The sequence below is a fragment of the Polyodon spathula genome, chromosome 13, assembly GCF_017654505.1.
Source record: "Polyodon spathula isolate WHYD16114869_AA chromosome 13, ASM1765450v1, whole genome shotgun sequence".
NCBI classification, from domain to species: Eukaryota; Metazoa; Chordata; class Actinopteri; order Acipenseriformes; family Polyodontidae; genus Polyodon; species Polyodon spathula.
In genome coordinates, this window is record NC_054546.1 from 28752793 (window position 1) to 28780345 (window position 27553).

Here is a 27553-nt window from a genome sequence, read left to right on the forward strand (position 1 = left end):
GAGACACTGTGCATATGGCAATAATAGCCCGGGTGCTTTATAAAACTGGCCTTTATGGGAGAGTGCCAAAAAGACCAGAAGGCATGTGGGAGACTCTGAGATCAAGTGGAAGAAGATTCTATGGTCTGACAAGACCAAAATAGAGCTTTTTGGCCTCAATGCTAAGCGCTATGTTTCGCGCAAGCCTAACACCATACATCATCCTGAGGACACCATCCCTACCGTGAAGCATGGTGGTGGCAGCATCATGCTATGGGGATGCTTCTCTGCATCAGGACCTGGAAAGCTCATGAAAATAGAGGGCAGAATAGATGCAGCAAAGTACAGAGAAATCCTGGAGGAAAACCTGCTGAAGTCTACAAGAGACCTGGGACTTGGGAGAAAATTCATCCTCCAGCAGAACAATGAACCCAAACATATAGCCAAAGCCATACTGGAGTAGCTTAAAAACAAAAAGGTCAATGTCCTGGAGTGGCCCAGTCAATGCCTGAACCTCAATCCAATTGTGAATATGTGGAAAGAGTTGAAAATTGCTGTTCACCAAAGCTCCCCATCCAACTTGATGGAGCTTGAGCAATTTTGCAAAGAAGAATGGGCAAAAATTGCCGTGTCCAAATGTACAAAGCTTGTAGAGACTTATCCAAATAGACTCTTGGCTGTAATTGCTGCCAAAGGTGCCTCTACCAAATATTGACTCAAGGGGGTGAATACTTATGAAATCAATTATTTTCTGTTTTATATCTGTAATTAATTTAGAACAATTTGTAGATTTTATTTTTCACTTTGACATTCTGGACTTTTTTTGTGTTGATCAGTGGCAAAAACTCCTATTAAATCTATTTTGATTCCATGTTGTAACACAATAAAATGTGGGAAAAGTCCAAGGGGGTGAATACTTTTAAGAGCCACTGTATGTGATTTTTATGATCCAGCTACTGGGCCTGACTTTTGTACCAAAGAGTTGAAATCATGAAACATAAACCTGTGCTGCTAAATATACTGACTTTGAATTCCCCAAAAATTACATATGATTTATACTCATTTTTGGAATAAAACTTCAATTAGATTTATTTTATTTTTTTGGGGGGGTGGGGTGGGGGGGTGAGTTGTGGGGTCTACTTTACACTCTTGCACCAGGGCCCAGTGAATCCTAGCACCGGCCTTGGACTGGTCCACATAGTTATTACAGTAAGAAAAGCTAGTCCTGTGGAGCAGGTGTAATGGCTTGGTGTCTCAGCCCTTTGAATTGAATGGAGAGGCAAAGAGCTGGACATGAACCTCTAACTTCAAGGTTAAACATTAAACACCTTCCCATTCAACTAAAGAGCAATGCTGAGGTCTGTGTTATTAACTCATCACCCACTGGGAGGAGATCTGTTACACATAGTTTAAAAGAAAACTTTTTATCTGCAGTTCATTTTGTCCTGTGCTGTGTAGTAATGGAAAACCACTAAAGAGCATTTATTAAATAAAATCCACAAGAAGATAAATAGAGCTGGAATAATATTAAGGAAAAAGTACACATTTCAGTTGCTAATTTACAGAAGTACAATGTTGCACCTACAATGCCAATATTCTTTTGTTTTTAAATGTCTGTCGGTTTGCCTCTTTGTATATCTGTCTCTCTCTATCCTTCCTCCTCTTGCCTCCGATGACCTTCGACCCCGCTGGCACAACTGCTGTCATTGAATGATAAATGGGAAAGGGGTGGGACCAGGGTGTTTCCCGTTACCTGATTGACTGGTTCACTGTCAATACAAAAGAGAGAACTACAGAATGGTATAATAATGACAATAGGTTAATTACATTTTTTACATTTTTATACAAACCAAATTGGATTTTAGAATCACCTTTAAAATTGCAATTGTCTTTGTGCAAATCAAACACAGTCTCAATCAATTATGGTTTAAAAAAAAAAAAAAAAAGCTTGTTATTGATAAAAGTGGGATTCTATAGACTGCGCTACAAAGAGGAACCAATAGCTGTGGGTTCAGGAAGGGACGCAGGAAGTGAATGGGGAGACGAAACCAAACATTATTTCTTGCTGGTAGGATAAAAGAGTTTTTAAAACAGAGTAGCTTTTAATTTTGAAGAAAATGCCTAAAACCTTATTGTCAAACAATTTGGACTTTAGGGAGGGGTTGTATGATTTTAAAATGTTCCTCTGTCTCTCTCACCTCTCTCTCTCCTCTTCTGGGGGAACCGTGACACGAACCGCCTAAAGAAAAGAGAATTAATATTACTGTTATTAAATCAAGAGACAGACAGACAGACACATGGAAACCGAGATGCAGACAGACAGACAAATAGACAGACGTCGACAGACAGAGATGCAGACAGACAGACACACGTCGACAGACAGAGATGCAGACAGACAGACACACTTCGACAGACAGAGATGCAGACAGATGTCAACAGAGGTGCAGAAAGACAGACACATGTCGACCGACAGATGCAGACAGAGAGACACACGTCAACAGACAGATGTAGACAGACAGACACACCTCGACAGACAGAGATGCAGACAGAGAGACACACGTCGACAAAGATGTAGACAGACAGACACACGTCGATAGACAGAGATGCAGACAGACAGACTCTCACGCTGGGTTGAGGCGCTCTCTGTTTTTGGGGTGTCCCTGCACTTTTCTTGGCTCCAGGTCCACTCACATCCAGGGACTGACTCCGAACGCGAATAGCCCGCTGGAGAGAAAACAAGTATTGAGTTATAATATAGTGTTGAGTTGTGTTGGTGCCACTGCTGTATAATATAACACTATGGAGATTGAAACTCAGGGGGCTGTCTGAATCATTGTTTGTGATACTGCTGTATAATATATAAAACTATAGAGATTATTGGAGCCCGAGCAATGAAAGAATGTTTGATACACTATTTTTATTTTCACTGTCCATCCTTTGGATAAGACGTAAAACTGAGGTCCTGTTGTAAGTGACTCTGCTACAACAATTGTGGTGCATAGTTTACCCTCTAGTCTCTATAAGTCGCTTTGGATAAAAGCATCTCTCAAATGACTAATTAATAATAATAATAATAATAATAATAATAATAATAATAATAATAATAATCATTCTCAAGATCCAATTGTCCAAACTCTCTAATAGATGACAGATTAAAGTTTTTCCCGGCACTGTTGTGGTGTTCAACTGAATCCATGTTCTCCAAGGACTGTGGCTATTTTCTCAAACACACTTATATTTAGCACACTGCCACTGCCAGGGCCGATGAGGCCAGCAGTGGAAACATACTTTTTTAGGGCCAACAATGGAAAAGAACTATCTGAATCATGTTGGTACCATTGCTGTATAATATACTGTAGAGAACTATGGCTATTGAAATACAGGGGACCTGCCTGAATCACAAAGGATTCACACCAGCTGCGCTCCTCGCTTTGCCTCACCTTGAAGTTTTCTAAGAAGCCCCCGCCAACTGTGGCCCCCCCGTTCTCAAGCCCCGCCCCTTCAGAGGAGGAGGATGATGATGATGGTAACGTTACTCCCAGCATGCACTGGGAGTGGGCGGACAGCTCTCTGTACAGATGGTCCAGCAGAGCTCCACGTGTGCGCTCCTATGGGTGGGGAGATAGAGAGAGAGAGCGAGAGAGAGAGAGAGAGAGAGAGAGAGAGAGAGAGAGAGAGAGAGAGAGAGTACGAACATGAGCACAGAAACGACAAACACGTCTCCGTCTAATGGAGCTGCAGGAAACGATCATTTAGGTTACTGACACCCAAATGAGGATTAACGGTGTTGATCGGTCTGATCATCATTCCCATTGAAACAAGGAAAGAAACAGATGCTTTAATGTGTGCTGGTTCACAGCAACCCCTACTGGTGAGGAGCCTCCATGAGTTCAGCAGGAGAGTCCGCAGGCTGGGCCCTCCTTCCTCTGTTTCCTTTCTTCCTCTCTTCCTTCCTCACACCTCGGGTTCAGTAGCTTGGTAAAATCCCCTTGTTTGTTGATTCTCCTGTCAGACAACCAGACTCACCTCCAGTTTCTTGAATTTTTCTGCCCGGTAACAGGTGACCTCAGCATTTATCAGTTTAGCCAATAAGAATTCCCGAAGCTCCGAGCCCTGCAACATGAAACAGGAACCAGGAAATTTGAAAAAAAAAACATGGAAATAGTCCATGTCTTTCTTTCTTTTGAAAATGTCTCACAGACACAAACTGGTCTTTTCTCCAACCCTCCCGAAAAATATTTGTCATCTTTTTGCTCCTCTCTCACCTCTGTGAAAAGGGGCGGGTCTGGGAGGGCAGGGCCAAAATAAGGGACATCCTCTCTAGCTGTGATTGACACCTGTGGAGGGGAGACAGAGAGCATGATGGGAGTCAGTGCTAAACTTCAAACACTTGATCAGACATTTGTTTGGGTATTGCCTTCATCAGTCTTATTGAGGGAAAGCTAGATGAAACCAAGCAGCTAAACAGAATGACTGTTGGGCTAATGCCTTTCCCAGACAATCTAATAAGTTCCACTCTCTACCATCTCCCCTCTCTCCACCTGTACCACTCTCCCCCTCCTCCCCCTTTCCCCTTTCCCCTTCACTCCCTCTCTCTACCCCCGCCCCCTCCCCCTCTCTCCCTCACCTCATACCCCTCTCTCCCTTTCTCTCTTCGCACCACGATGAAAGCATGCAGGAAGTTGGAGGCGATAATATCAGGCAGGAAGGGGACATGTCCTTCCTGGTACACCAGACAGACAATGTCATTGCCAATGTGACGCTTCCTCTGGAGCTAGGCGAGAGAGGGGAGAGAAAGAAAGATGGAGAGTGTTTACCTGGGGAAGGGGAAGCGAGAGAGAGCGGGGGTGGCTGTATTTACCTGTTGGGGGAGGAAGGGAGAGAGGGAGGAGGTGGCTGTATTTACCTGTTGGGAGAAGAAGGGATAGAGGGAGGGGGTGGCATGATTTACCTGTTGGGGGTCCCCTTCAATGAACGGCAGTTTTGTAGACACATGAAACATGATCTCCTTCCCTCGGAAGGAAGTAAAGACTGACTCACTTCCAGTCTGTCCATAAGATACGTCTAAACCACCACGGAAACTAAGAAAGAGAGGAGAGGGAGATGACAAGAGAAAGAGGAGAGGGAGTAGGAGAGAGAAATGGAAGAGAGAGAAAAAAGAAGAATGATAGAATGAGAGATGGCAAAGGAGAGGGGAAAGAGAGGTCAGATAATTGAGTTATATTAAGTGTCCTAGGTCTGACACACACACACACACACACACACACACACACACACACACACACACACACACACACACACACTGTTACCCTGGGAATCCTTTTAAAGGGACAGTCTCTCCCAAGAGAGACAGAAATTCCAAAAACTCTAGAGTTTCATTGCAGTTCCCCAGAATCTCTTCTTCTGATATCTGATGGTTGAGAGAGAGGAAGGGGAGGGTTGGGGGAATGAGAAGAGAGAAGAAAGACTAAAAGTCAAGAAATTGCAACAAGGTAAAACAAGAAAAAACCTAATCAAATAGACAAACATTTCGGTTAATACCATGAAATAGGAAACACCTACAGCCCATTTCTATACAGATACAAACATTCATAGAGTCTTATTAACCCTAAATGGTGTCTATATAAAGCTGTAATCTAGTGTGCTGGCATTGCCTGCTGTGTGCTGGGCACAGCCTCACTGTACTGTCCTGTACACAGGGCAATGCTGGTGGGACCACACTATATAGCATTATATAAACTCTGTATAGAACTACTGCAAACAAAGTTACACATTTTAAACCTTAAACTACTGGGTTGAACTGACCTGCCCTTCTCGTTGGTACAATACCCCGAATTTGAAGTTGTTGCTCAGAAGATGCTCATCAAAGGCAACTATCAGTTGAGAGGCCTGGGGTAAGGAGAGAAGTAAGTTAGAAGCCGTGAAACTTGGTCAGGATGTTTTCAGAATCCCACAGCCAGGACGTGAGCCTGAGCTCACCTGACTGTATGACTCAGTCCAGAATCATCTGCCTCAGAATAAATTGTGTAGGATTACACTGTCATGTGGTGGTGCGAACATTTATTAAAAACAAAAGTGCAGCTGGAGAAACTAATGTCAACTTCATCAAAATGTAAAAAAACAGTGAAGTGAATAGGACCATCCATTTTACAAAAGATACCGGGTATGTGTGTGTTTTGGTTTCGTTTTTAATTTCTGAATTACATGGTGTGGTGTTCTGTGCACAGGATGACATCTGTACACAGGGTAATAGGTGTGGGAATTGTGGCAAATACTGCACTGTGATTGGTTGATTTCTGATATGCAATTTATAATTCTTGATGTGGCCTGAATTCTTACCTTCGGAAACACGGCTGGGTAAAATTGTTCTACACAGATCTCATCACAAAGTAACTGAAATATAAAGACAATAATAAAAAATATGTCTATAGGATGCTGTGGGAAAAAAAAAATGCAGCATTACATCCTGGGTATTAGAACTACCTATATTAGAGTTACTATAATGATCAGGCCTCCTCCAGCAGCAACCTGAGCAACACAATACAAGCTAGCCTAGCATGCCTCTGTACACAGTAGCAATAGTGAGGGGTGATGGGAGCTGTAGTTCTTTATTTTTTATATATACAGGCAGACAGAAAAAGTGTTGCTTTTGCCAGCAGCAATCAAACCTCATGTTAAAATCCACCATGGTTACCTCCTGGATTTTTTTGACATCAATCAAAGACTTGTGTGAGATGTCGAATTCCAGGTTTCATTATTTAACTCCTGTGATGACTCTGATGTCAGTTCAGAGTCACATTGCTCAGGTTGCTGCTGGCACATTCCAGATCATTTTAGTACCTCTTTTTACTACCTGCCTGTAAAAAAGAACTACAACTCCCATCATCACTTGCTGTTACTACAAGTATATAGGCATGCTGGGAGGTGTAGTTTGTATTCTGTTAGTATTTGAAGAGTTTTCTCAGAACAGAACAGGAGAAAAATCTTACCTTGGCCATCTGAATAGCATTTGGAACTTCACAAAGACATGATGGAATGACATCATGCAAAGTGGCATTTCTTGTTCTGTAAACAATACAGGAGGATCATAAAACCTAGCTGTGGACCAAATGTAAAGACACTATCACACAGCAAGTGGTTTCATTCACATTAACCGAGGTTAAAGCAATGTGTCAGTGAAATGTTTAAGTAGCTGACTGAAAACCTTAACTAGGTACATTAACTTGACATGGCAGACATATACTCTGGACCTCCCCACATTCAACACACAGTATTAATATAATCTGTGTGCGTTACCTGAGAATTAGATGCAGGTGATCTCTGGTGTCTGATTTCACTTGTTGAACTGACAGCACCATGCCACCCAGAGAACTGTCAACAGCATAAAAATTTTGATGCTCCTGAAAAAAGGAGGTAGTTTATTATGAGAACATACAGAGTTAGAGCAACACACACTGGGAAAGGTTAAAAACTACATCTCCCACAACTCTTTGCTGTAGGTGAGTAGTTCATCTCACTGCCTTCTCTGTTGCAGAGCACTGTGGTGGATGTAATTTGCTGTATTTGTTGCCACTCACTTTGCCTAGAAAGTTGTCCCTGTACACTGTCGCTGTTGGATCTCTTTCCAGCAGAGCATACCCGAGTGAAACCAAGTCCTGGGAGTCAGCAGGGGTGTTTTCCGGATACTCCTCCCCTGCTGGGGGTTGGCGTGGTCCTTCGATCCAGTAGCCTCCAGACTTAGGAGTTAGAATCAAGGGAACTGGCAAACCCTGCTGAAGAAACTGAGCATCGCAGAGAATCTGAGAAATTATAACATCATGTAAAGGTCAACTTTATACCATCTACATTTTTTGAATATTTATTACTTCAAATGTTTTATAAACATGTATCTGGCTGTGGCACCAGATGTGCTGAATCTCAAAACTAATATCCTGTACCTACCTACCTCTTGAATTCTTGGATAAGGAATTAAATGAGCAGGTCCCTGAAAAATCAAATGGAAGTCATGTTGTCACTTCGGTATACAGTGACCCCTACATAATTCACTCATACAGTCATTCACAGTGAACTCTACAAGCACTCCTCACAAATTCACAGTTTTCAATATTTCCTTTTTAAAATGTTAAGATAGGATTATATACAGCTCTGGCCAAAAGTTTTGCAGATTTGAAGTTAGCTATAACATTTTAGAAGAAACTTGAACTCTACAACTGTTTAAGAACTGAAAACAATTAAAAAGGTCTAATTAAGCAAATATATCAGTTCAATTAAGGGTCTAGTTAAGTAATTGAGAGCTCAATTAGAATGAAAACCAGCAGACACAGGGGTCCCCAGGACCAGGGTTTAGAACCACTGCACTAGGGTAGTTTTCCATAAACCTAAAAAAATAGAAATATTTGACATTTCAAATTCTAAGCTGTATAAAGACAAAGCACTGTATATACATTAAAGTTCATATAGCTGCCACTAAAGTAAATATAAATGCCATTTCAATCGTTATTTGACCCCTCCTTTACCTTATTATGTTTTTCCGAAAGGTTCTGAATTTTGTTGCTCCAGTTCGGAGATATTTTTCAATCATTCCTCTCTAATTTCTCAATCTAACTAGCTGCGGTTTCCTTGTGTTTTTTTTTTTTTATTCTTGGTTCTCAATAAATCATGGGTTACTGTGACCTTTTAACTATATTGGCTCCACCTGCTTCAATGCTTTACCAGGATGCAAAGAGGGCAGCCAGACTGAGCCACACAGGAGTCAGGACCGGAGGTGAGGGTGGGGTATACAAGAACCATCTCTGGCATTGGCAGCTGTATGTATTGTAAACTACTACTCTCAATATTTCTAAACTCCTGCTTCTTCCTTCAATTCATATTGACCTTGTGAGGGGGCGGGAACACACATCTCTGCTCGTCCAATCTGCTGCCCTGTAGAGAGAGGCAAGCAGAAAGCTGCACTGTGATTGGTACATTCAGTGTGAGACAGATACTCTCGTTAAACAGCTGCTACATAAATAGTTAGCTAGCTAGCTACATAGATAGATAGATAGATAGATAGATAGATAGATAAAGTACCTGCATTTTCTCAATCATTTCAAACAGATCTGATGTCTGAAAAACAAATCACCAACATGTTTAAATACCACAACAAGTGTTCACACATTCCTCCAGAACAATAGGAAAACATATTTTTAATCTCACATACAACTGTACATGTACACTCACATAGGGCTAAATACAAAATGTGGCAACAGACAATTTACTTTATCTTTGCTGGTAGGTTGTTATTGCAGAGATTCTATCTTGATTGTTTTGTGGTTTCTGTGGTATGGACAACATGGGGCACAGTAGGTGCAGAGAGGCATGTCTTGTAAAGGCTGATTGCAGCTCCCACAAGAGGGAAGGACCGAGCGGAGGCAGAAGAGTGTTTTCAACCGAGGGGCTGCTGTGATACCAATGATTACTGTTCTTTTAACCCCCCACCCAAACGTAATATAACCAACTCCGAGACAACATTGACTTTATCTCTGGTCCACACAGGGGCTTTAAATGTCAAGCAAATGTTATCCAATCACAGCAGTCCCTGAGATGAAACCACACCCTTGTCCCGCCCCTAGGTCCTTTCCTCTGATGGGAGCTCATCTGGACCAACTTGTATACACTGCAGGGGGTTCTGTAGCACTGGTTCTGTAGCGCTGGTTCCGTAAATGGACACTAGGTGGTGTGCAGCTGTAATATTTCTCCTCTGTGAAATGTGTTCAATTTTCTAATCTAACTCATAGCTGTTACAGTTGCAGAGGGGACAGAAATTACAGCTGGGCACCCCCTAGTGGTCATTCTTAAAACCACTCCCTCACTTGAGAAATTCAGCTTTCAGGAGTCTTTCCAGAAGCAGACCCCGTGGTTGATCTTTGCACTCCTACATGACATCATACCCAGGAAAGCCCTGGCATGGATCCCACCAGCCAGGAGAACTGAAAAAAACACTAGGCTCTGCCCTGATAGAAAAAAAATACACCCTCTATTGGAGAGAACAGATTAAACACCCAAACAAACTTCACCTCTACAGTTCTCTCAACAGGGAACACACCCAGGCAGAGTATCTAATTACCACAAAGAACCCAAAAAGAGACCCAGGGAGGAAAGACTCTGTACCCAGTGCTATAGTGGATAGATTGAGACTCACTTCATCCTCTACTGTGATACAGAGAGCTGACAGCACAATATTCCCTCAGGCTGGCAGACAGAATAGAGAGCTTTCTGCTCCAGAGCCAAGAGGAGAAACTGCAGGTATAGTTGCAGAGTTTGTATTGTCCTACCACAGGACCAGGGACATACAGCAGATGAGCCTGACTCACAAATAGCATTCTGCTTATTTCATGGCTGTTATTTTGAGTTCTTTAATGGAGTGTCTTTAGTCCCCATCTTTAACAATAGTTGTTCAACTTGTCATGCCAATAAAATATTTGAACTTGATAGAGAACACACTAACAGGATATTAAACAGAATTAGTGGGCTTCATTGTACTATTCAGTTTTGCTGCTTACCTTCTGATAGACAAGATGCATGGGGGGGTGTCTCACCCCCTGTGTTGGGGAATCTAGAATATCTGTGATTCTGTGTTCACCGTCTTCTGATTTACTGCAATTAACCATTAACACAGTATCATAAATGACCTCAAACACAAACTGCGCACAGGAAAGAAACAGTAGAACTCAAGTCAAGAAGCAGACAAATGCTCCAGCTATAGTGCCTTTGTCAGACAGTTTTAAGTTCAACAGCAAGTATGTGTTTATTCTCGTTAACGTTGCATGGATCTTGCAATGCGATACATGTAATTCATTCAGAAACGCAGGGACAACTAAATGTTACGTAGCAGACAAGCGCATCAAGGTAATTGGAAGTCATCATCTTTTATTTATTTATTTATTTATTTATTTTCAAATAAATGATTTTCACAAAATGTATGTATTCATTTAATTAAATTAACGAATCACTCACCGGGAAATTCCAGAGCAGGCAAAGAACTTGTCGACTCTGAAAATAAAATAAAAAAGAATCCAGCCCATCTGTTATGTTTTGTCATACATGGATAATATAAACTCCCCCTCTACCAATAAGGGACTTGTTTTACGACAATAAAATAACTAAAATAATGACATAGCCAAGCAATGTAGAATTCTCTGACACCAGAATACCAAATTATATAAAAGAAAGCGTCACTTTTTCAGAAACAAATCACTTACCCCCCGTAGGCTCCGAACGTGAAGCTGCGCTTACGAGCAAAGGCCCTCTCCTTCTCTCTCTCCATCTCTCCTCATCCCCTTTCTCTCACTCCTTCTCTCAGAAAGGTGCTCAAGACTATGAAAGCAACCTCTCCTTCTGTTCAATTCCCTCCCTCTTTCACCACCTCCTCTACCCCTCCCTCCATCACCCCCTCCCTCTCCCTCTCCCTCCATTACCCCCTCCCTGTCTCCCCTCCCTCCATCACACCCTCCCTCTCTCCCTGCTTATCTTTATCACCCCCCTCTCCCTGCATTTCTCTATCTCTCCCTCCCTCTATCCCTTTCTCCCTGCATCTCTTTATCTCCCTCCCTCTCTTTCACCCCCTCCCTCTCCTTCTCTCCCTCTTTCTATCACCCCTTCCTCTCTCTTTCACCCCTCCCTCTGTCCCTTTCTCTATCACCCCCTCCCTTTCTCTGTGGATCTCTTTATCTCCCCTCCCTCTCTCTTTCACCCCTCCCTCTCTCCCTCTCTCCCTGCCCCCTCACTCACGCTTTCTCTTCCCTGCCCTCACTTTTTCTATCTTTCCTCTCTTCTTCTCTCTCTCAGTCATCCCTTTTATACACCTTTAAGAAATGTAACTCATAATTAGGAATATAGTGAGCCCCAATGGTTTCTTTCATGTCATATGTGGGAAGAGAGTAGTCTGAATTCAGAACTTTGTAATGTTTAAACTAGCTATCTTTGCATGTCTGTCTGGTTATGAACGTGTTTGTATTGCTGTGCTCAAGCTTGCAGTGTTTATTCTGATATTGTATGTCTGGATATTCATGTGTTTCTGTGGAAGCCTGGGAGACTCATAGCTTGTGAAGGAGTTATTGGGTTGATATGTAAACATGTTTTTCTGCCTTTGTGATGACTTGGAAACGCAACACACCGTTCCTCCGAATCACTGCAAACATTGTACTGAAGCTAACAGACCTGTGAGCAGAATCGTCTCATTTCCAGCGCTGGGCAAACACACACTGAGCTCTTTACTGACTTAATGAAGAGTTTGTAAAAGCCAGCAGTCCCTCCTCCTCTCTCTCTTTCTCTGAAGTTGTGAAGGACCCCCTGACTTCTCTTTCTTTTAATCTCTCCCTCGTTCTCTGCTTCCTAAGGTGAGATCTTCCTTCTCCTGCTGAGCTCAAATTAGCTCAAATTCAGCTGGTGGCGTTAACCTCTTCAGCACCAGAGCAGCCACTATCAAAGAAAGACTGTAATGAAAGAAATGCTTACAGGGATTATCTACTTTCCCCAGTTCTGCATTTCTCATGTTTATTACCATATTGTATTCTTTATTATTCTCTATGATTGTTTCATCTTAAACCCGGCTTGCTACGCATTCCAGCAAAAGAAAAACACTTCAGAAAAGACAGTTTTTAGGTTGATTTTCTGTAGTTAGGGGAGAAAACTGTTGTGTTGCACCAGCTACTGAGGGTTTCAGTACACTACGTAATGCTTTCCCTACCTCACTTACCACAGTCAAAGGCATATATTTGAGTATATTCTTGGCTTTTCTATTACAGCAGTTTTTACCTTTTGTGTTGTTTTTATATTGCATTATGTCCACATCCTGTCCCAATACTTTATATATATATATAAAATACTATTCTGTTTAATATACTTTTTAATATTGTACATGTTTGTGGACCCAGGGCCAGATGGAGATGTTACTGCCATTCTCTTTCTCTCCACCTTCTTTCTTCCTCTCTCCCACTGTTCCAGTATCCTGAGTCTCAGTTTGTCTCCATCAATAATTCAGAAAAATCACAACATAACCTTCACACCACACAGGGCTGGACTGCCATAACACTGTCAATAGGTCCACATTATACTGTTGCCATACCATCTTCTGTGAACACCCAGATTCTGATACTCTCTATAGGTGGTGCTAAAAAATGTCCTTAACAAGCTTCATCACAACTGGACAAGTGCCTCTCTCATATAAAAATGTATTTGATTTAAAAAATCAAAGTCAAAGCAGCAAGCATTCATTAGTTTTATTAATTGTTATTATTTGGCAAATAATTGATTATACAGATGTGGCCCCAAAAGAACCAAAAAATAAGTAAACATTCAAGAAAACAGTTACAATAACATGTTTGTAATAATGAGAATACAGTGATTCAGTAATACAGTACAATAATACTTGTTTAAACATGGCACTCTCCTGTGCTGGTTTGCATAATACAGTAACAGTGTACAGAAAGGAAAAAATATATAAAAAACCAAACAGTGTATTGTTAAAATCATTGTTACAGTAATGTAGATTAAAATTCTAAAAGCTTGCAGAGCTTTAAGCTGATCCATTTAACTGACCACCCCAGGGGGCTTGACTGCAGGATGATAGTTCAAAATGTTTCACACACCTTCCCCACCACCCTATTTTTATTGCCAACCTCAACCGTAGATTTCCAACAAAGGAGCATGACGGCAGTGTGTGTAGCAGAAAAAGGTCAAACGAAGTAGAAAAATACTTCAGCTATTAATAACATTCTGCGGAGTTCTGTATGTTTGCTTGACTCTGTTTCTTCAAATTTCCTCTGTGCAGTTTCAGATCGAGAGTTTGAAGTTAGGAATGAACTACCTGTACAGCATCACAAGCTCAACTCGACACTGTCCGATAAAAGCATTCGCTAAAGCATTTGTCTGTTTCTTGACTTTCCTCAGGGACAATGATTAATTAGCATAAATCTTTGTCTATGTTACTGCTTTATAGTTTTCCCTGGATAGGGTCTGAGTGTATGGATGAAATATTGAACACTGGGTTATTTGTCTAATTTCCTATGGTACTTACAATTTCCTAAATGAAAATGTGGGCTAAAACGATGAGGGAGCAGTGAAAGGGGTTCTAATAATAGTAAAAGGTGGATGGAGTGGAAAAGCATTCTACTGCACCAGTAACTTACACACAAAAAAAAGAATCACAGACTTAACACCTTAATTTTCTCATCATAAACTAAAGCAATTGTGTTTCAATTGTGGAAGAAAAAAAGAAATGTATTTAGAAAAGGTAAAAAAAGAAACATTTTGTATAAATAGTAATTTGTTCATAAAATGATGTTTTTTTTTTTTTTTTTTGTTTTTAATGAATACATTTTTTTGTGTCATTTAAGCTGCAAAGAGTGTCCCAATTACGTTCTGTCTGACATTTTTTTATTCATTCAAGTTAGAACCCTTGAGATACACATTTCACTTTCAAAGGGGTCCTACCACATTGTTCCAGAGTTTAGTTTCATTGGAGCTGCACACAGACAGACAGTCAATCAATCAATCATGTTTAGCTTGATAATATAATAACATTCATTGGCATCTGCTTAGTATAAGTCCCCCCCTTTTGAAACCTGCTTGCCACTGTCACTCTGTGAGCCCAGTTCAACACAATAGGCATGAAGTTGGCTGTTATTGTGAGATTACAACTACAGTTAGAATGCAAGGATTATTGGATTGCTATTGGCTGCAAGGTTTTTTTATTGGCTGCTCTGGATTTCTGAAGAATCTAACACTCCTAATATTGCTGTTGATATTTCAGTTACCTGCTGCAGTTTATTTTTCTTGCAGATTAGCGAGCACAAATGTTAGCTAGCCAGTTTAGTGGATGGTATTTCTCTTTGAAATACCAGCATATTCAAATTGAAGTTTAAATTAAAAGCAAAAAAGGATGGGGGGTCAGTGATAATGTTGCTAATGATAATAAGTGGTAAGACAATGGATTTTAGAGAAGCCTTGGTTAGTGCTCCTATAGATGTAAAAGTTCTCTGGCATGACATTTGCTGGCTTTAAATGGTTAATAGGTAATGCTATGCAACACATTGTCTCCCCTCTTCTGATTTGCACAATGCTCTTTCTTGCCAGACCTCCTGCAAATCTTTTCATTTACCTCATTTCCATGTATTGTCACATTATCTGCTGTACAGGAAGAGTGAATCTACAGTGTGGGGGTGGTGATGGAAGGTTAAAAGGACTTCATCGGAGGAAGAAAGAGGTAGAATGGACGAGGGGACTGGCAAGACAAAGTCGTTGTGTGAATCAGAAGGAAGGAAATAATGTGTTTTGGTTTTGTTCTACCCCTTTAAGAATCTCAGAATCATCTTGGTGGGTGTGCCAATCAGGCTGCAGCTTGCTTGGCGCGGTGGGTGTGGCATTTGAGACAGAGAATGCGTCTGTCAAGCGGGTAGCAGCCGTTCTCATCAGCTTCAATGGAGAGCGGGCAATTGCAGTCCTGCAGGGGGAGACAAAGACACACGCTTCAATACAGCACAGCACACATCATACACAGGCAAAACTCTACAGGCGGTAAAGAAAAAATACTGCGGGTGACCCTGTGTGACATCCTGTTGTGTGTTATCTATCATTCATTGTTATTTCAATTAATCTTTATTGATGAAGCTTACTAACTAGTCCAGCAAAAACAGCTTTTGACAAGGCGGATTTTCTGAAGTGAGGCAGGGGGAAGTATATTGTCGTTGAGCTTTGCAATGAAGCTCATAGGTGAACTGAAGCCTGTGCAACAAATACATGCTTCCCCTCCTGACTGGTTAATGAAAATGTAGATTAAATAAACTTTTCCTCTAACTACATAGACAGGAGAGAGAGTGAGAGAAACAGGCAGACACATACTGAAACAGATAAACAGACAGATACACACAAACAGGTTGTACCTCACACCGGTAACACTTGAGGTGGAAGTTCCTCTCTAGAGCCACCACTCTGATGGTCTCGTCTTTACCGGTCTCCGGCATGATGGGCTCCTGACAGGAACAGCAGCGTGGAGAGAAGCGCCTGAAAGAGGAGGGGAGACACAGTGAACCACTGTATCTGAATACTGCATGGGGACAGCCATACTGAAAATATGTATGATGACTGAAACTGTAAAACGGTTAATCGTTTGAAACAGAATTACAGCTTGAGTTTTCAATATACAATACTGCAAAACTGATCTGTTCACAGACCTCCAAACTTTGTCAAATCGGGTCTTAAAGGATCACAGGTATTCAGCTTCAACCGCATGGCTCACTAACCCACCATACCCTCTCACCACTCTGTGTGTGAAGAAGTAGTGTCTCCTAACTCTCCAGTTGCTTTCAATCTGTGCCTCTGGGCTACAATGTCCTTTTTAGTAATGTGGAGACCAGGATTGAACAAGTATGGTCAGGGAGGAGGCTGCTGGGGGCTGGCTGGTACCTGTGGTAGTCGTCCACACAGAAGGGCTGGTTGTCATCGTCGGTGATGAAGGGTGCCCCCTCCAGGGAGCAGTGGCACTGCACACAAGTGAAGCATGCTGGGTGATATGCATTCCCCGTGGCTCGCAACATGCGGTCTGTGATCGTCTTTTTGCACACAGCACACTTATCCAGGGTGCTCTGAGAAAAACAACAAACAAAAACAAAACAAAGACATGAAAACAAGACCGGAGCTGTGTGCATCACCAGCAAGGAATTGCTCAGACTAACCGGTTACAATCTTGCTTGCAGGCCTGAGGGGTCAATTGCAATGAATTCACTGTAGCATACTAACTATAGATCAGTACCCAATCCTGGTCCTGGAGGTCCTGGAGGGCCAGAGGGCCGGTGTGCCCCCCCTCCCCCCTAAAGTTCTTTAGATCGGTACTAAATCATATGAACACCACCACTTAATTTATTGCCCAACTATTAGTAACTCATTTAAATTTAATTAATATAACTGTCTATAAAAAGTCAGTGTGTGAAACATGCTTTCATTATTTTGTATTGCATCTTATGGTTTCTTATAAATTACCAGTAAAGGCCACCAAATAATGTTGGTTTAGCTAGATCGACATACACAACAGTTTAATAAAATAAACAATGTTCCTATTTCTCTATGCGCGTCCGCTGTAAACGTACATATTATATATATATATATAAGAAAAAAAAATTCTGTACCACAATCGTATCCTTACTCACATGATACGTCACAATACTATAAATCACCACCGGAAATAATTGTACGGACATGGACTCCTTGTGGGTGTCATCCTCAGTTGCAACATAATTCCGGATGCATTCAACAAAATAAATGTTTTGCTGCAATGTGCAAGTCACAACACATTTAGTTTATGAGCGTGTTAACTATCTCACAGTTGCCAATGCCTAAGGGTATCTTCCATATAAACATGAGTACATGTCATTTCTTGCGAGATCTTTACAGTATACATTGTTGAACTGTAAAGAAAACCTCATATATATAAATATAAAAATGCATTTGGTGTGTGTGTGTGCATGCGTGAGGATAATAACACCTGTGAGACAAATGTAGCGAATGAGATCTGGTGCAATGTAATATCCATCAGACTGGGTTATTTTGCGCAATTTGTAATTATAATATTCTTTTCTTCAAAACTAACTTTTATTAAGAACGATGTATTAAATTACAAAATGTTTTGCCTACACAATTTCTTTAATGAATTGATAATGTATATTTTAAATTTACTGAAGTTTACTAAAATAAAACAGGTCAGACAACACTGATAACAGTTCTTTAAAAGTAGAAGGAACATTATTAATTCAGAATTATTAATTCTGCCCCCGCTTCCACTCAGACACTTTCCCAGACAGTTTAACTCCAAGGTCTGTGCTGAAGTTCAGGATCAGCTCATCCCGAAGTCAGCACTGTGTGTTTTCATATTGCATTGAAAACACAGTGTGGTTTTGTTTTGTTTCCTGGCTCTTGAGAAATCATGTGACATTGAGACCTCTCTCCAGAGGGCAGCCAGTTAATTAAATCATAAAACATCAAATTCCCATTCTGAATGATTTTCATGTCTCGTCTGTGTGTACTACATTCCGTGACTAAGAACGAGAAAATTGCAAAGCTTTATTCCAACATCTGGGTGGCTAAAAACTCCACTACAGACACTGACTGAGCAATAAGAGACTTGCAGTGTTACAGTCCTCTCACACACACACCTGGTATACCACTACACACGGTTAGAGGGAGGTAGGGAGGGAGGGAGGGAAGGAGGCAGACAGGGAGGTAGGTAGGGTAGAAGTCCTCTCACACAATGATACATAGATTGTTACAGTACACAGATTGACAGACACACTCACAGTGTAGCAGTCCTCGCACTGGGGCCGCCCCTCCACCTCGTAGAACTGCAGGCCCTGCAGCTGCTTGCTACAGCCCAGGCAGACGAAGCACTCCGTGTGGAAGAGACGGTCCATCGCCCTGACTGCAGGCTGGGACCGAGACAGGGGCTGGGAGCAGGAGCCACACGACTCTGAGAGAGAAGGAAAAGGAGAGGAGAGGGGTTAGAGAGGAGAGAGAGAGGCTGGGAGCAAGAACGACATGACAGAGAGAGAGATTGAGAGAGAGAGTTACAGAGGCTGGAAGCAGGAGCCACACGACTCAGGGGAGAGAGGATGATAAGTGTTATTGTAGTGAAAGTAGAAGAAACAGAGTCAAGCAGATAAGCATTTGGGCTCTAGTGCCTTCATCAGTATTACTGGGGTGAAATCCAGTAATCTCACCTGTAACCGTAGTCTCAATGACAGGGGGCTTGTCCATCTCCAACATGAATCTCTGAGTCATCTTCTCCAGCTCCTCCACCTCCTTCATAGTAAGGGCGGTGCCCGGACCTGGAGCCGATACTCCTGCAGAAGGCTGGGGGAGAGGAGATACCGAATTAGAAAAGAGTCTACTGGAAAGATTAATTTCTATGAATTTAATAAGTCGACAGACTTTGGTCTTGTCCCATAACAGTTAAAAGGGGGATCAACAACACATATTTAAGTTTCGCAAGCTACGTAGTAAATAATTGTTTAAATTTAGACACACACATACCACTTGTCCATTGTTTTTTGATGGTTTCCCCAGAGTGGGAGGAGCTTGCCGTGGACCAGCTGACGAAGATGGTGGCGCAAACCTTGGCTGAGAGGTGTGGCCACCAGAAGTGGGCAAGGATTTTGGTCCCCCACCTTGTTGCGGAGCCACTGGAGCCTGGTTTACAACTGGGGGTGTGGTAAACCTAGCTTGAGAGGTGTGACCAGAATATGTGGGTGGGGCCTCAGGAGCTCGGCTGACAACTGGGGGAGTGGCAAACCTCGCCTGGGAAAGGGAGGGCTCCGTTTTAGTGGGAGAAGTTTGCTGGGGAGAGAAAGAAGCTCGGGCAGAGGAAGAGGCAAGGCTAGAGGGAGGGGCCTGGTTGACTGCAGGCGGTGTGAAGCGTGCAGCAGGAGCTGATTGGACAAAATCTGCAGGTGACGGGGCCTGATTCACAGTGGGCGGCTTGGTAAATTTAGCCCTGGCAGAATTGAAGTTAGGAGGGTTTTCATTAGCTGAGGGGGGAGGGGGCATGGCCTGAGTGTCTGGGGGTAAGGTTTTGGACTGGTTTTGTCTGGCTTTGATTTGGGCGGCCCATGGAGGGGGGCTGGGTCTATCAAAGGAAGAGGATGGATCCCCAACAACGGGTTTGGGAGCTGTAGGAGGCGGGGCAGCGGGTTTGGGAGAGAATTTGACAGGTTTCGGGGCCTCTTTTACAGAACCTGGGGTGGCAGCAGAAGAGGGGTGGCCTTGAGCAGAAAACTGCAAGAAGAAAACAACAGAAGAGAGAATTTATAAACAGACAAACAATACAAACACCTTTCCCATCGTAACTGTAGTTTTTATTCATTAACTTTGTACAACAGACACAGGTGACTGTTACAACTACAAACATGCAGGGTAAGTGCTCGGGCTTTGGGAGAGCAGTCATTTGCAAGGCAGGCCAGTTGTAGCACTGCTGGAATCTACACATACTGACTTTACTAAGAGTAGCAATCTGTAGCAATGCAATGGACCAGGTATTTATAACATGCAAACAGGGAATTGTCCTTAACCTAGTCAGGTCAGATATTTATTTTTGTTATTAAAGTACGTAACAGAACAAAAAGTTCAGTCAATTTAGGATCGTCTCTTCTTAACACACCATTGACTGGTTTCACAGACCCAATTACCACTAACCTTGGACTATCTGATGTTACTTTAGGTAAGATAGTCCAAGACTGGTGTTCACAGGGGTCTGTAAAACTAACCACCTGTCCCTACTAAGGGGATCTGTTTGCTGTGAATTTTGATTATTTCAAAACTACACAAGCCCCACATAGCGCACTGAAGTATTTATTTACTTATTTTAACTTTCTAGAATCAGTGCCTGATAAAGAAATAAAACCGACCTCACAGTATAGTCGTTCATTTTTAACTTGGTGCATGAGGAAGCAGGACAGAAAATAAAAAATGAAATGAAACTTCTGCTTCCCCTGACACTGCAGATTATCTCTCTGCTTCATTGATCAGCCTCTTAGAGAGAAATGAATTCCAGGTAATCATTTCACAATGACTTGGTTACTTATTTGCTGCTGATGTAGAGATACGTGCTTCAGGCAGACCTACCACAGTGTTTTTGAATGGGTTGCTTTGCTCCATTTCAGACAGCATGCTGGTCAGGGAATCCAGCTGCTGGTCAAAACTGGTCTGCTTTTGGTACGATTTCTGAAGCACAAAACAAATTGTCAGAGACCATGCATTGCAATGCAATGAAATACAATACAACACAAAGCCAGAGCTATCAGTATCAGAAAAAAGAAAGAAAATCATACAATACGAAACCAGAGCTATCAATATCATGAAAAAGAAAGAAGGAAAGAAAGAAAATCACCAAGACCTACAGGCTCCATCATACAGACAAACGCCTCCATACACTGAAACTCTTAACAGCTGGTGCTAAAGAACGCCCACACTGAGCGTCACCACAATTGAACTAACGGTTGTCTAAAGATCTAGCAGTGTTGCATACAGAGGCACATGCTTTTGCCATCAATAACATGTGCTATGGAATGCCAGAACCAAGCTGTAGTTTTATGCACCACCTCTGCAGCACTGCACATTGGGCAATGAAAACTAGAATTCTCCTAAAACTCCCCTGTGTATTTTTGTTACTAATCAATCAAATGATTAGTAACAATCAAATAACACTTCCACTATAAACCGTGGCACCTGGTCTCCATGTTTGTAGTTCTTACCTGGTTCCCAGCGTTGCTGGGTTCCCCCCCTCCTCCTCCCCCTCCCCCCTCCTCCCCCTACTCCACTTCCCTTCCAGGGAAGGTCTCTTCAGCAGAGGGGGGGGTTGCTGGGAAGGGCCTCTCCTCAAAGGGGGGTGGTGGCAGGGGAGGAGCCGGGAAGCTGGTGGGGGCGGTCTCAAATGAAGGGGGTGTGTTGTCCAGACACTGTGGTGGGCTCGGCAGGTCACAGTCAACCAATGAGGGAGGAGGGGGTGGGAAATCTGAGAGGAGAAGAGACGTAGGGAAATTAAACTAAGCTAAAATTGAAAATTTAGAAAATAAAGAATTTAACTGAAATACTACTTTCTACCAATTTGAAATACTCAATTCAACTCAAATAATTTCCTGCATGTATCAGAGATTTTCTACAATTCCTCTGAAACAGACCCACCATTGCATTAGCTCCAGCACCAAAAGGTTTTAGAATAAGAAAGAACTCTGTAAGGTATAATCTTATTAGGCCATATTGTTATGTAGCACATGGCTATTCGGTACATAAAACAGTAGTCTGGAAGTTACTAAACCATTTATGTACTGTGTGCATATCATGTCTGTCTCTACATGTAATACAGGGTTACCGGACAGCGGACGTGTGTGTGTATGTATAATATCAGCACGATTAGAAGTGAATGGAGCGAGTCTGAAATATGAGGCCGAGTGCTGATATAGCCCAAGCAGAGACTCAGTCCAGCACATCTATTATTTACTGCTTTACTATTAATACACAAGTTAAACATCCAGCTACATTTGTTATCTAATCATAGTCCGTTAAAAATTTCACTGAAAAGAGGGAAAGTTTGATGGAGACTCTCATTGTGATGTCGCCGCTGTGAACAGACTTTGTAGTTGAATGGAATTCCAAGAAGTGTCTCAGGTATGACTTTTTAAAGCAGGTTAACCGTGCTGACATGGAGAATAGTCAGTAAAAACTGAAAGCGCTACGATGGATGTCATGAATAGGGTTTCTCCGTGATGTGTCGCTGAATATGCAAGGAGAAATGTGCGCTCTGATTGGCTGAAAGATTGAGCAGGCTAGAATATGCAATATTTTGCAAAAATAAGAAAATCTAATTCCACCAGATTATATGAGCACAGGCGTAGCTGGTAACTCTCAAGGCTGATACTAGTGTCTCTGCGTTTTTCACAGCACGGCACTCATTTACACAGCAAGCAGCTATTTCAGTTCTCTGACCTAAATACACTGAAAAGAGACCAGCGCAGAGGAGAATGACTTTGTGTGATGACTCTGTTTCAAACTGATACGCCCTGGACTCAGATTATCTTGTATGGGAATAGTTGTACAGAACAGATCACAGGGGATTACAAGAGAGTATCTGATTTAGACTAACCAAAACTAGTCTGCAGAAACCATCGAAAATCACTACAAAGCGCAGCTAGAAACTCAGGCCTCAGGACTCCTTGCAAAGAGTATATAACTGGAACAAGGAACTTACATACCATTGTTTCTTTTAAACACATTGTTCCTTCCCCTATAGTTGTATGGACAACAAACACCGTAGTGAACCTACAGACTCGCAGGTGGTGAGAATTGCAACTCAAAGAAGATTTAGCAAGGGTCCTAATTGCACTATACCTGATAATTTCAATAAGATTCCTAAACAAAAGGAGTTCTGAGACCCAAGGCTTGGTGCAGGACTAGTGTGCCCATGTTATTCTGCCAGATTAGTTGGAGTTTCTGGAAAAATCTATATAAATCAAATCAATTCACCATTAGCAAAAGAAAACTACAAATCAACATGGTGGCAATCATTGGCGCACACACACTTGACCTCAATGTTTGTAGTTTATGATGTCTATGATAATAAATCCATAAAGTCCTTTACCTTCTGCAACTGGAGCGGGCGGAGCCGGCAGTGGTATGTCCCCAACTCGACCTATCATAGCCCTGGAGCTGCCTGGAATGGTGGAGCTTAATGAAGTCACAAGGTTTGAGGGAGGAAGGGTTACTGTGTTGGCTGGAGGCTGGCTGGCCTCGGATTGGTCCATGGGGGGTACAGGGGAGTGGCTAGAAGCTTGCACTCCAAATTTAGGTTTGGGAGGGGCCACTGGTGCAAATTTTTTGGTTGGGTTGTAGAAACTGGGAGTGGAGATGTTAATCGTGACTGTGGAAGTCATTCTGGTGGCTTTACTGGGAGACCCAGACATGATGGACACTGTAGCTGCAGGATATCTGAAAAGAGAAGTGGAAAAAAATGGTTAGGATTTATTAAAGCAGTGCCAACCAAAGTTCAAATACATTTTCTTCTTAGAACTAGCAACATCACAGCCCCTTTTAAAGGAGTGCTATCCAAGGCTTGTTTAAAATCAACTGTCTCATCCCAATGGGATTCTTATCCCAGGGATATAGTGCTGGCAAGCATACGCAAGTCTGTACACTTCTATATGCCTGCTTGTAAATATCTTGGACAGCTTGTCTTCTAGTGATAAAGCTTGCCAAAGACTGTCTTTAACAGACTATGGAATGCATCTTAATCTTGGCCTACTTTGTTTTTTACTGACAAGGCTAGGGAAGAATTTAAGCACTAGGTATGAATTGTGAATAAAGTAAATTGTTCCAACAGCAAAGTAACCTGAATGAATGTGTTTACACCGCTGGCTTAAATAGACAATGAAAGCACAATCGGGCTAGACCACATGGAAAAACGGGTACAGTTCACCTTCAGTAACATCCATCTCCTGCACTGTAATCTCAAAATTAGAGCCATCGATACAAAAAAGTTCCTGATCATGCTAACATGAAAGCTGGAGGCCATCAGCTAAGCAAATGTAATGTCATGGTTAATTAAAGACAGATTTAGAGTGTGTGGAATAACTTTGTGTGTTTTCCTGAGAAAAGTATGTACGATTGCCTCGCTATATCCCAGACGCCGGGATAATACAAGGTCACTGAGGCACCAGGAACCAGCAAACATCAATATAACAACTTTCACTGTAAACAGAGGCTCCATGCTGATGTGTAAACCAAACACATGTTATTGCTCGGCAAGCTCTTGACTAGTTTCCTACAGCAAAGGCAACAAGAATCAACTGGGCATTATCTAATAGAGAAGAGGAGAATACCAAACCAGTTTCAGTCGTAAAAGGGGATTGTGTGTGTAAACTGGCCTCTCTATGGTCTCCCAGTACAGGGATGGAAATAAGACTCCTACTGCATAGCAGCTTCACTCATTCCAGGTTTTACTATAAGATTGATTAGCCACACTGCATAGATAACAAGCTCCGGTTTGTCTTATTAAACATAGTAAAACCAGGAATGGATCAAACTCCTGTGCAATGGGAGCCTCATTTCCATCCCTGCAGTAGACTACACTTTACGTGCTACGTTGTTCTGGCCTTCACTTGTGATTGGTGGAGTGGGGGAGGGAGCAAGGGATTGGAGATAAGCAAGAACAGATGCAGAAAATCAAAGCCTCTAGTTTTTGTTGACGATATGAAACCAGTATGCAAAACACTTTCAACAACCACCACTGGAACAGATTAATAAACAAGCCCCCCCCACCACCACCACCACACACCCCACAACCCCCAGCAACCCCAAACCCCCAACAATCTGGTGCTAAAGATTGCACCAAATAAGTTTCTCTCTGATAGAATAAACAGTTCTTTAGTTATATATAAAAATGTAAACGTGACATACTGCTAGAGAACATATAATGCCACTTCTGACCAGTTTATCATTGTGCACAGCTTTATCAAAAGCAATGCAGACAATATAAGTTCATGGGGTTTGTTTACAACAGTTTAGATTTCCAAGCAGACCTTATTTACAGTGCAGTTTGTTTGTAACTGTAGGCACAACCCCACCCTACAACCCCATCCCCCAAACCTGCTAGGCCCTTAAAATAATATCGGATGTGGTTTTGCCAACAGCTACTTTCAATGCGTTATAGTGATTTTATCCAATGTGCTTTACGACACTTAACTACGTCTTTACTACATACAAAGCAGCACACTTTTAAAAGGCACATAAATAAACTAAATAAATTATAAATTATAAATTAAGATATAATATAATTAAGATAATGATTATTTTTAGAAAGCCATATATGCGCGCTATGCATACATAACACACCACTGCTTCGACGATGGCTATATCCTTGTTCGTGGCTGTAACAAGCACCTATATTATAATATATAATATAGTATATATATATATATATATATATATATATATATATATATATATATACACACACACACACACAGGACGGTGGGTGTGGGCACCCATTATCAAATCTCCCTCAGTTCTCAAACGCAAAGAAAATGAACTTCAATATACAGACAAACATAGACTTTTAAACAAATGGATACAAACGAATGAATTGACTCCACTTACCGTGTTACCTGCTCTATTACTAATTAACCGAACGGGGAGGGGACCGGGGGCAAGGTAGAAAACTAGTTTTACATTTTTAAAAAAGCTAAACAGGGCTGTACCGAATTATTAAACCTTGTAAAACTATACTGCAGACAGTAAAGTCATCTTCTGAACTTCTTGTTTTAGACGCAGTGTTTGTGTCGCAACTTCACTTTTTCAGAAGAAATACGTAACAGTGTCAGGACTGCGAAACACCAACTACCCTACATAGTCATACTTAGTCATGTCTGTACTAGTCAACTTTTTGTTCATTTTTTTGTATTTTTTTATTGTAATATCTGTTAAAGATGACATACGCTTTTATTTGTTGATGGTAATAATAATACCCGGTAACGAGTTAATTAACATATGAAGAGAGAGGCAGCGCTGGATAAAATATCCCTACTTAAACGCGTTTCAATAAAACTTCACAGTTACAACATATCAATCAGTGACCACAAATGAATCCCGCTTACCAGCACCGTTGTGCAGAGAAACAGTGTACACGTACGTGCATAGTTATAAGTAATATTCTGAAGACGTACATCAAATGAAATACCGCTACCTTGTTTCTAACATTCTTTACAAGAAAACACTTCAGAAGACAAAAAGGAGTAAGAAACATTTCAGCAGACACACACACACTGACTTGTATACACATAATGCAATTTATAGAATACATTGTTTTTAACGGCAGAAAAGTACCAACCCCATACCCACAATTTTAAATAGTCACTCACACAATCTCTCTCTCTTCTTTCTCGCCGCTCCCTCTCTTTTTCTCTCTCTCTCTCTCTCTACCGCACCGAAAAAAAAAAAAGAATGCGAGGGCCTGCCTGTGTACTAGTTAAAAAAAACTTCCGGCTCACATTTCCGTGTACATTCTGTGAAAACCCCTCCCCTATTAACCCCTCCCCTTCCGCATTTACCAGCCCCTAAACCCAGACTAATTCGGAGTTGACTAAAACTCTACCGTATAGTATAGCATTTTAAAGGGCCACTCTGTATAGGCCGTCTTGACGGTCTCACTATAAGTAGTCTGAGGGTGTGTCTGTTTAGCTTGCAACGACGAGGGATAAATAGAGGTTGTCAGGGAGACAAGAGCCTGCAGCTGAAAACAGTGCCCTTAGGGAATGCACACACACTGTCTATCAAACAGGCTCTGCTTTGTTTCTCATCAAGCAGTCTAATAATAATAACCCCTGTCTACAATAACCGGCGTCAAATTAGTTACTTCTCATCAATATTATTCATATAATAATAATAATTAAATAATAATAATAATAATAATGTGAGTTTTCAGTTTATCAACTGAAAAAAAGAACTCCCCCCACACAGACACCAAGAAGGAATTCTACTGCAGTTTGAAACTAAGCAGGATTGAGGGGCACTGCTTGCATCAGCCTGCAGCTGTGACAGTGTAATATCATAGTCTGGGCTCTCAACAATCTTTCTGTCTTTCTTTTGTGTTAGTGCACGTGAGTTTCATTTGACCTTTTTTTTCTTGTTTAGCCAAAATATTCCTTCTGTGGCTCAGTGTAGCTAGATCTTCATTTAAGGGTGTAAACACTGATAGAGAATATTATGGCTCTGGGTTATAAAAAGTTATAAAAACACAGATCCACCCTAGCTAGTACTGGGACCCATGACTAAAATCAGAACAACTGGGGGTGGGGCATTTGCTGCCCTTTTTGCCCCACAAGTTTAAACACGTCCACATGTCAGTTTACTACAACTGTTCAACACTTTACACAGAGCTGGATGTCTGTCACCTAGAATTCATTTGCTCTGCTGTTTCTTGAAGAGTCCAAGATATTTACCAAGACATAAAGAAGGAAAGAAAGGGCCTGAGCAGTGGGGTAAACAGGGAGGGACGATGACA

The 27553-nt window shown here is 41.7% G+C and overlaps 2 protein-coding genes across 4 annotated transcripts; both read right to left on the bottom strand.

Annotated features, from left to right (window-relative positions):
• Nucleotides 1-947: 947 nt before the first annotated feature.
• si:ch1073-90m23.1 (rap1 GTPase-activating protein 1) lies at nt 948-11362 on the bottom strand. 3 transcript variants are annotated; one of them, XM_041267801.1, is made up of 20 exons: nt 11220-11362; nt 10975-11010; nt 10521-10614; nt 9049-9084; nt 8854-8901; nt 7925-7963; nt 7557-7760; nt 7276-7379; nt 6969-7044; nt 6319-6372; nt 5785-5868; nt 5289-5389; nt 4931-5060; nt 4607-4753; nt 4245-4316; nt 4006-4092; nt 3420-3587; nt 2605-2703; nt 2178-2218; nt 948-1748 (listed from the first exon to the last, which is right to left on the bottom strand). In XM_041267801.1, exons 1-20 carry the CDS (start codon nt 11282-11284, stop codon nt 1628-1630), a joined length of 1806 nt encoding a protein of 601 aa, XP_041123735.1. In that variant the 5' UTR covers nt 11285-11362; the 3' UTR covers nt 948-1627. The 3 variants fall into 3 exon arrangements, with proteins under 3 accessions (XP_041123735.1, XP_041123734.1, XP_041123736.1); XM_041267800.1 differs by having other exon boundaries at nt 948-1769; XM_041267802.1 differs by lacking the exon at nt 4607-4753 and having other exon boundaries at nt 948-1769.
• Nucleotides 11363-13223: 1861 nt separating this feature from the next.
• On the bottom strand, nt 13224-26539 carry LOC121325300 (zyxin-like). The gene is made up of 11 exons (XM_041267735.1): nt 26412-26539; nt 23138-23484; nt 21316-21514; nt 21255-21270; nt 20626-20724; nt 19039-19779; nt 18726-18858; nt 18306-18475; nt 16423-16601; nt 15900-16020; nt 13224-15460 (listed from the first exon to the last, which is right to left on the bottom strand). The coding sequence occupies exons 2-11, from the start codon at nt 23457-23459 to the stop codon at nt 15347-15349; spliced, it is 2094 nt and encodes a 697-aa protein (XP_041123669.1). The 5' UTR covers nt 23460-23484; nt 26412-26539; the 3' UTR covers nt 13224-15346.
• Between the last annotated feature and the right edge of the window lie 1014 nt (nt 26540-27553).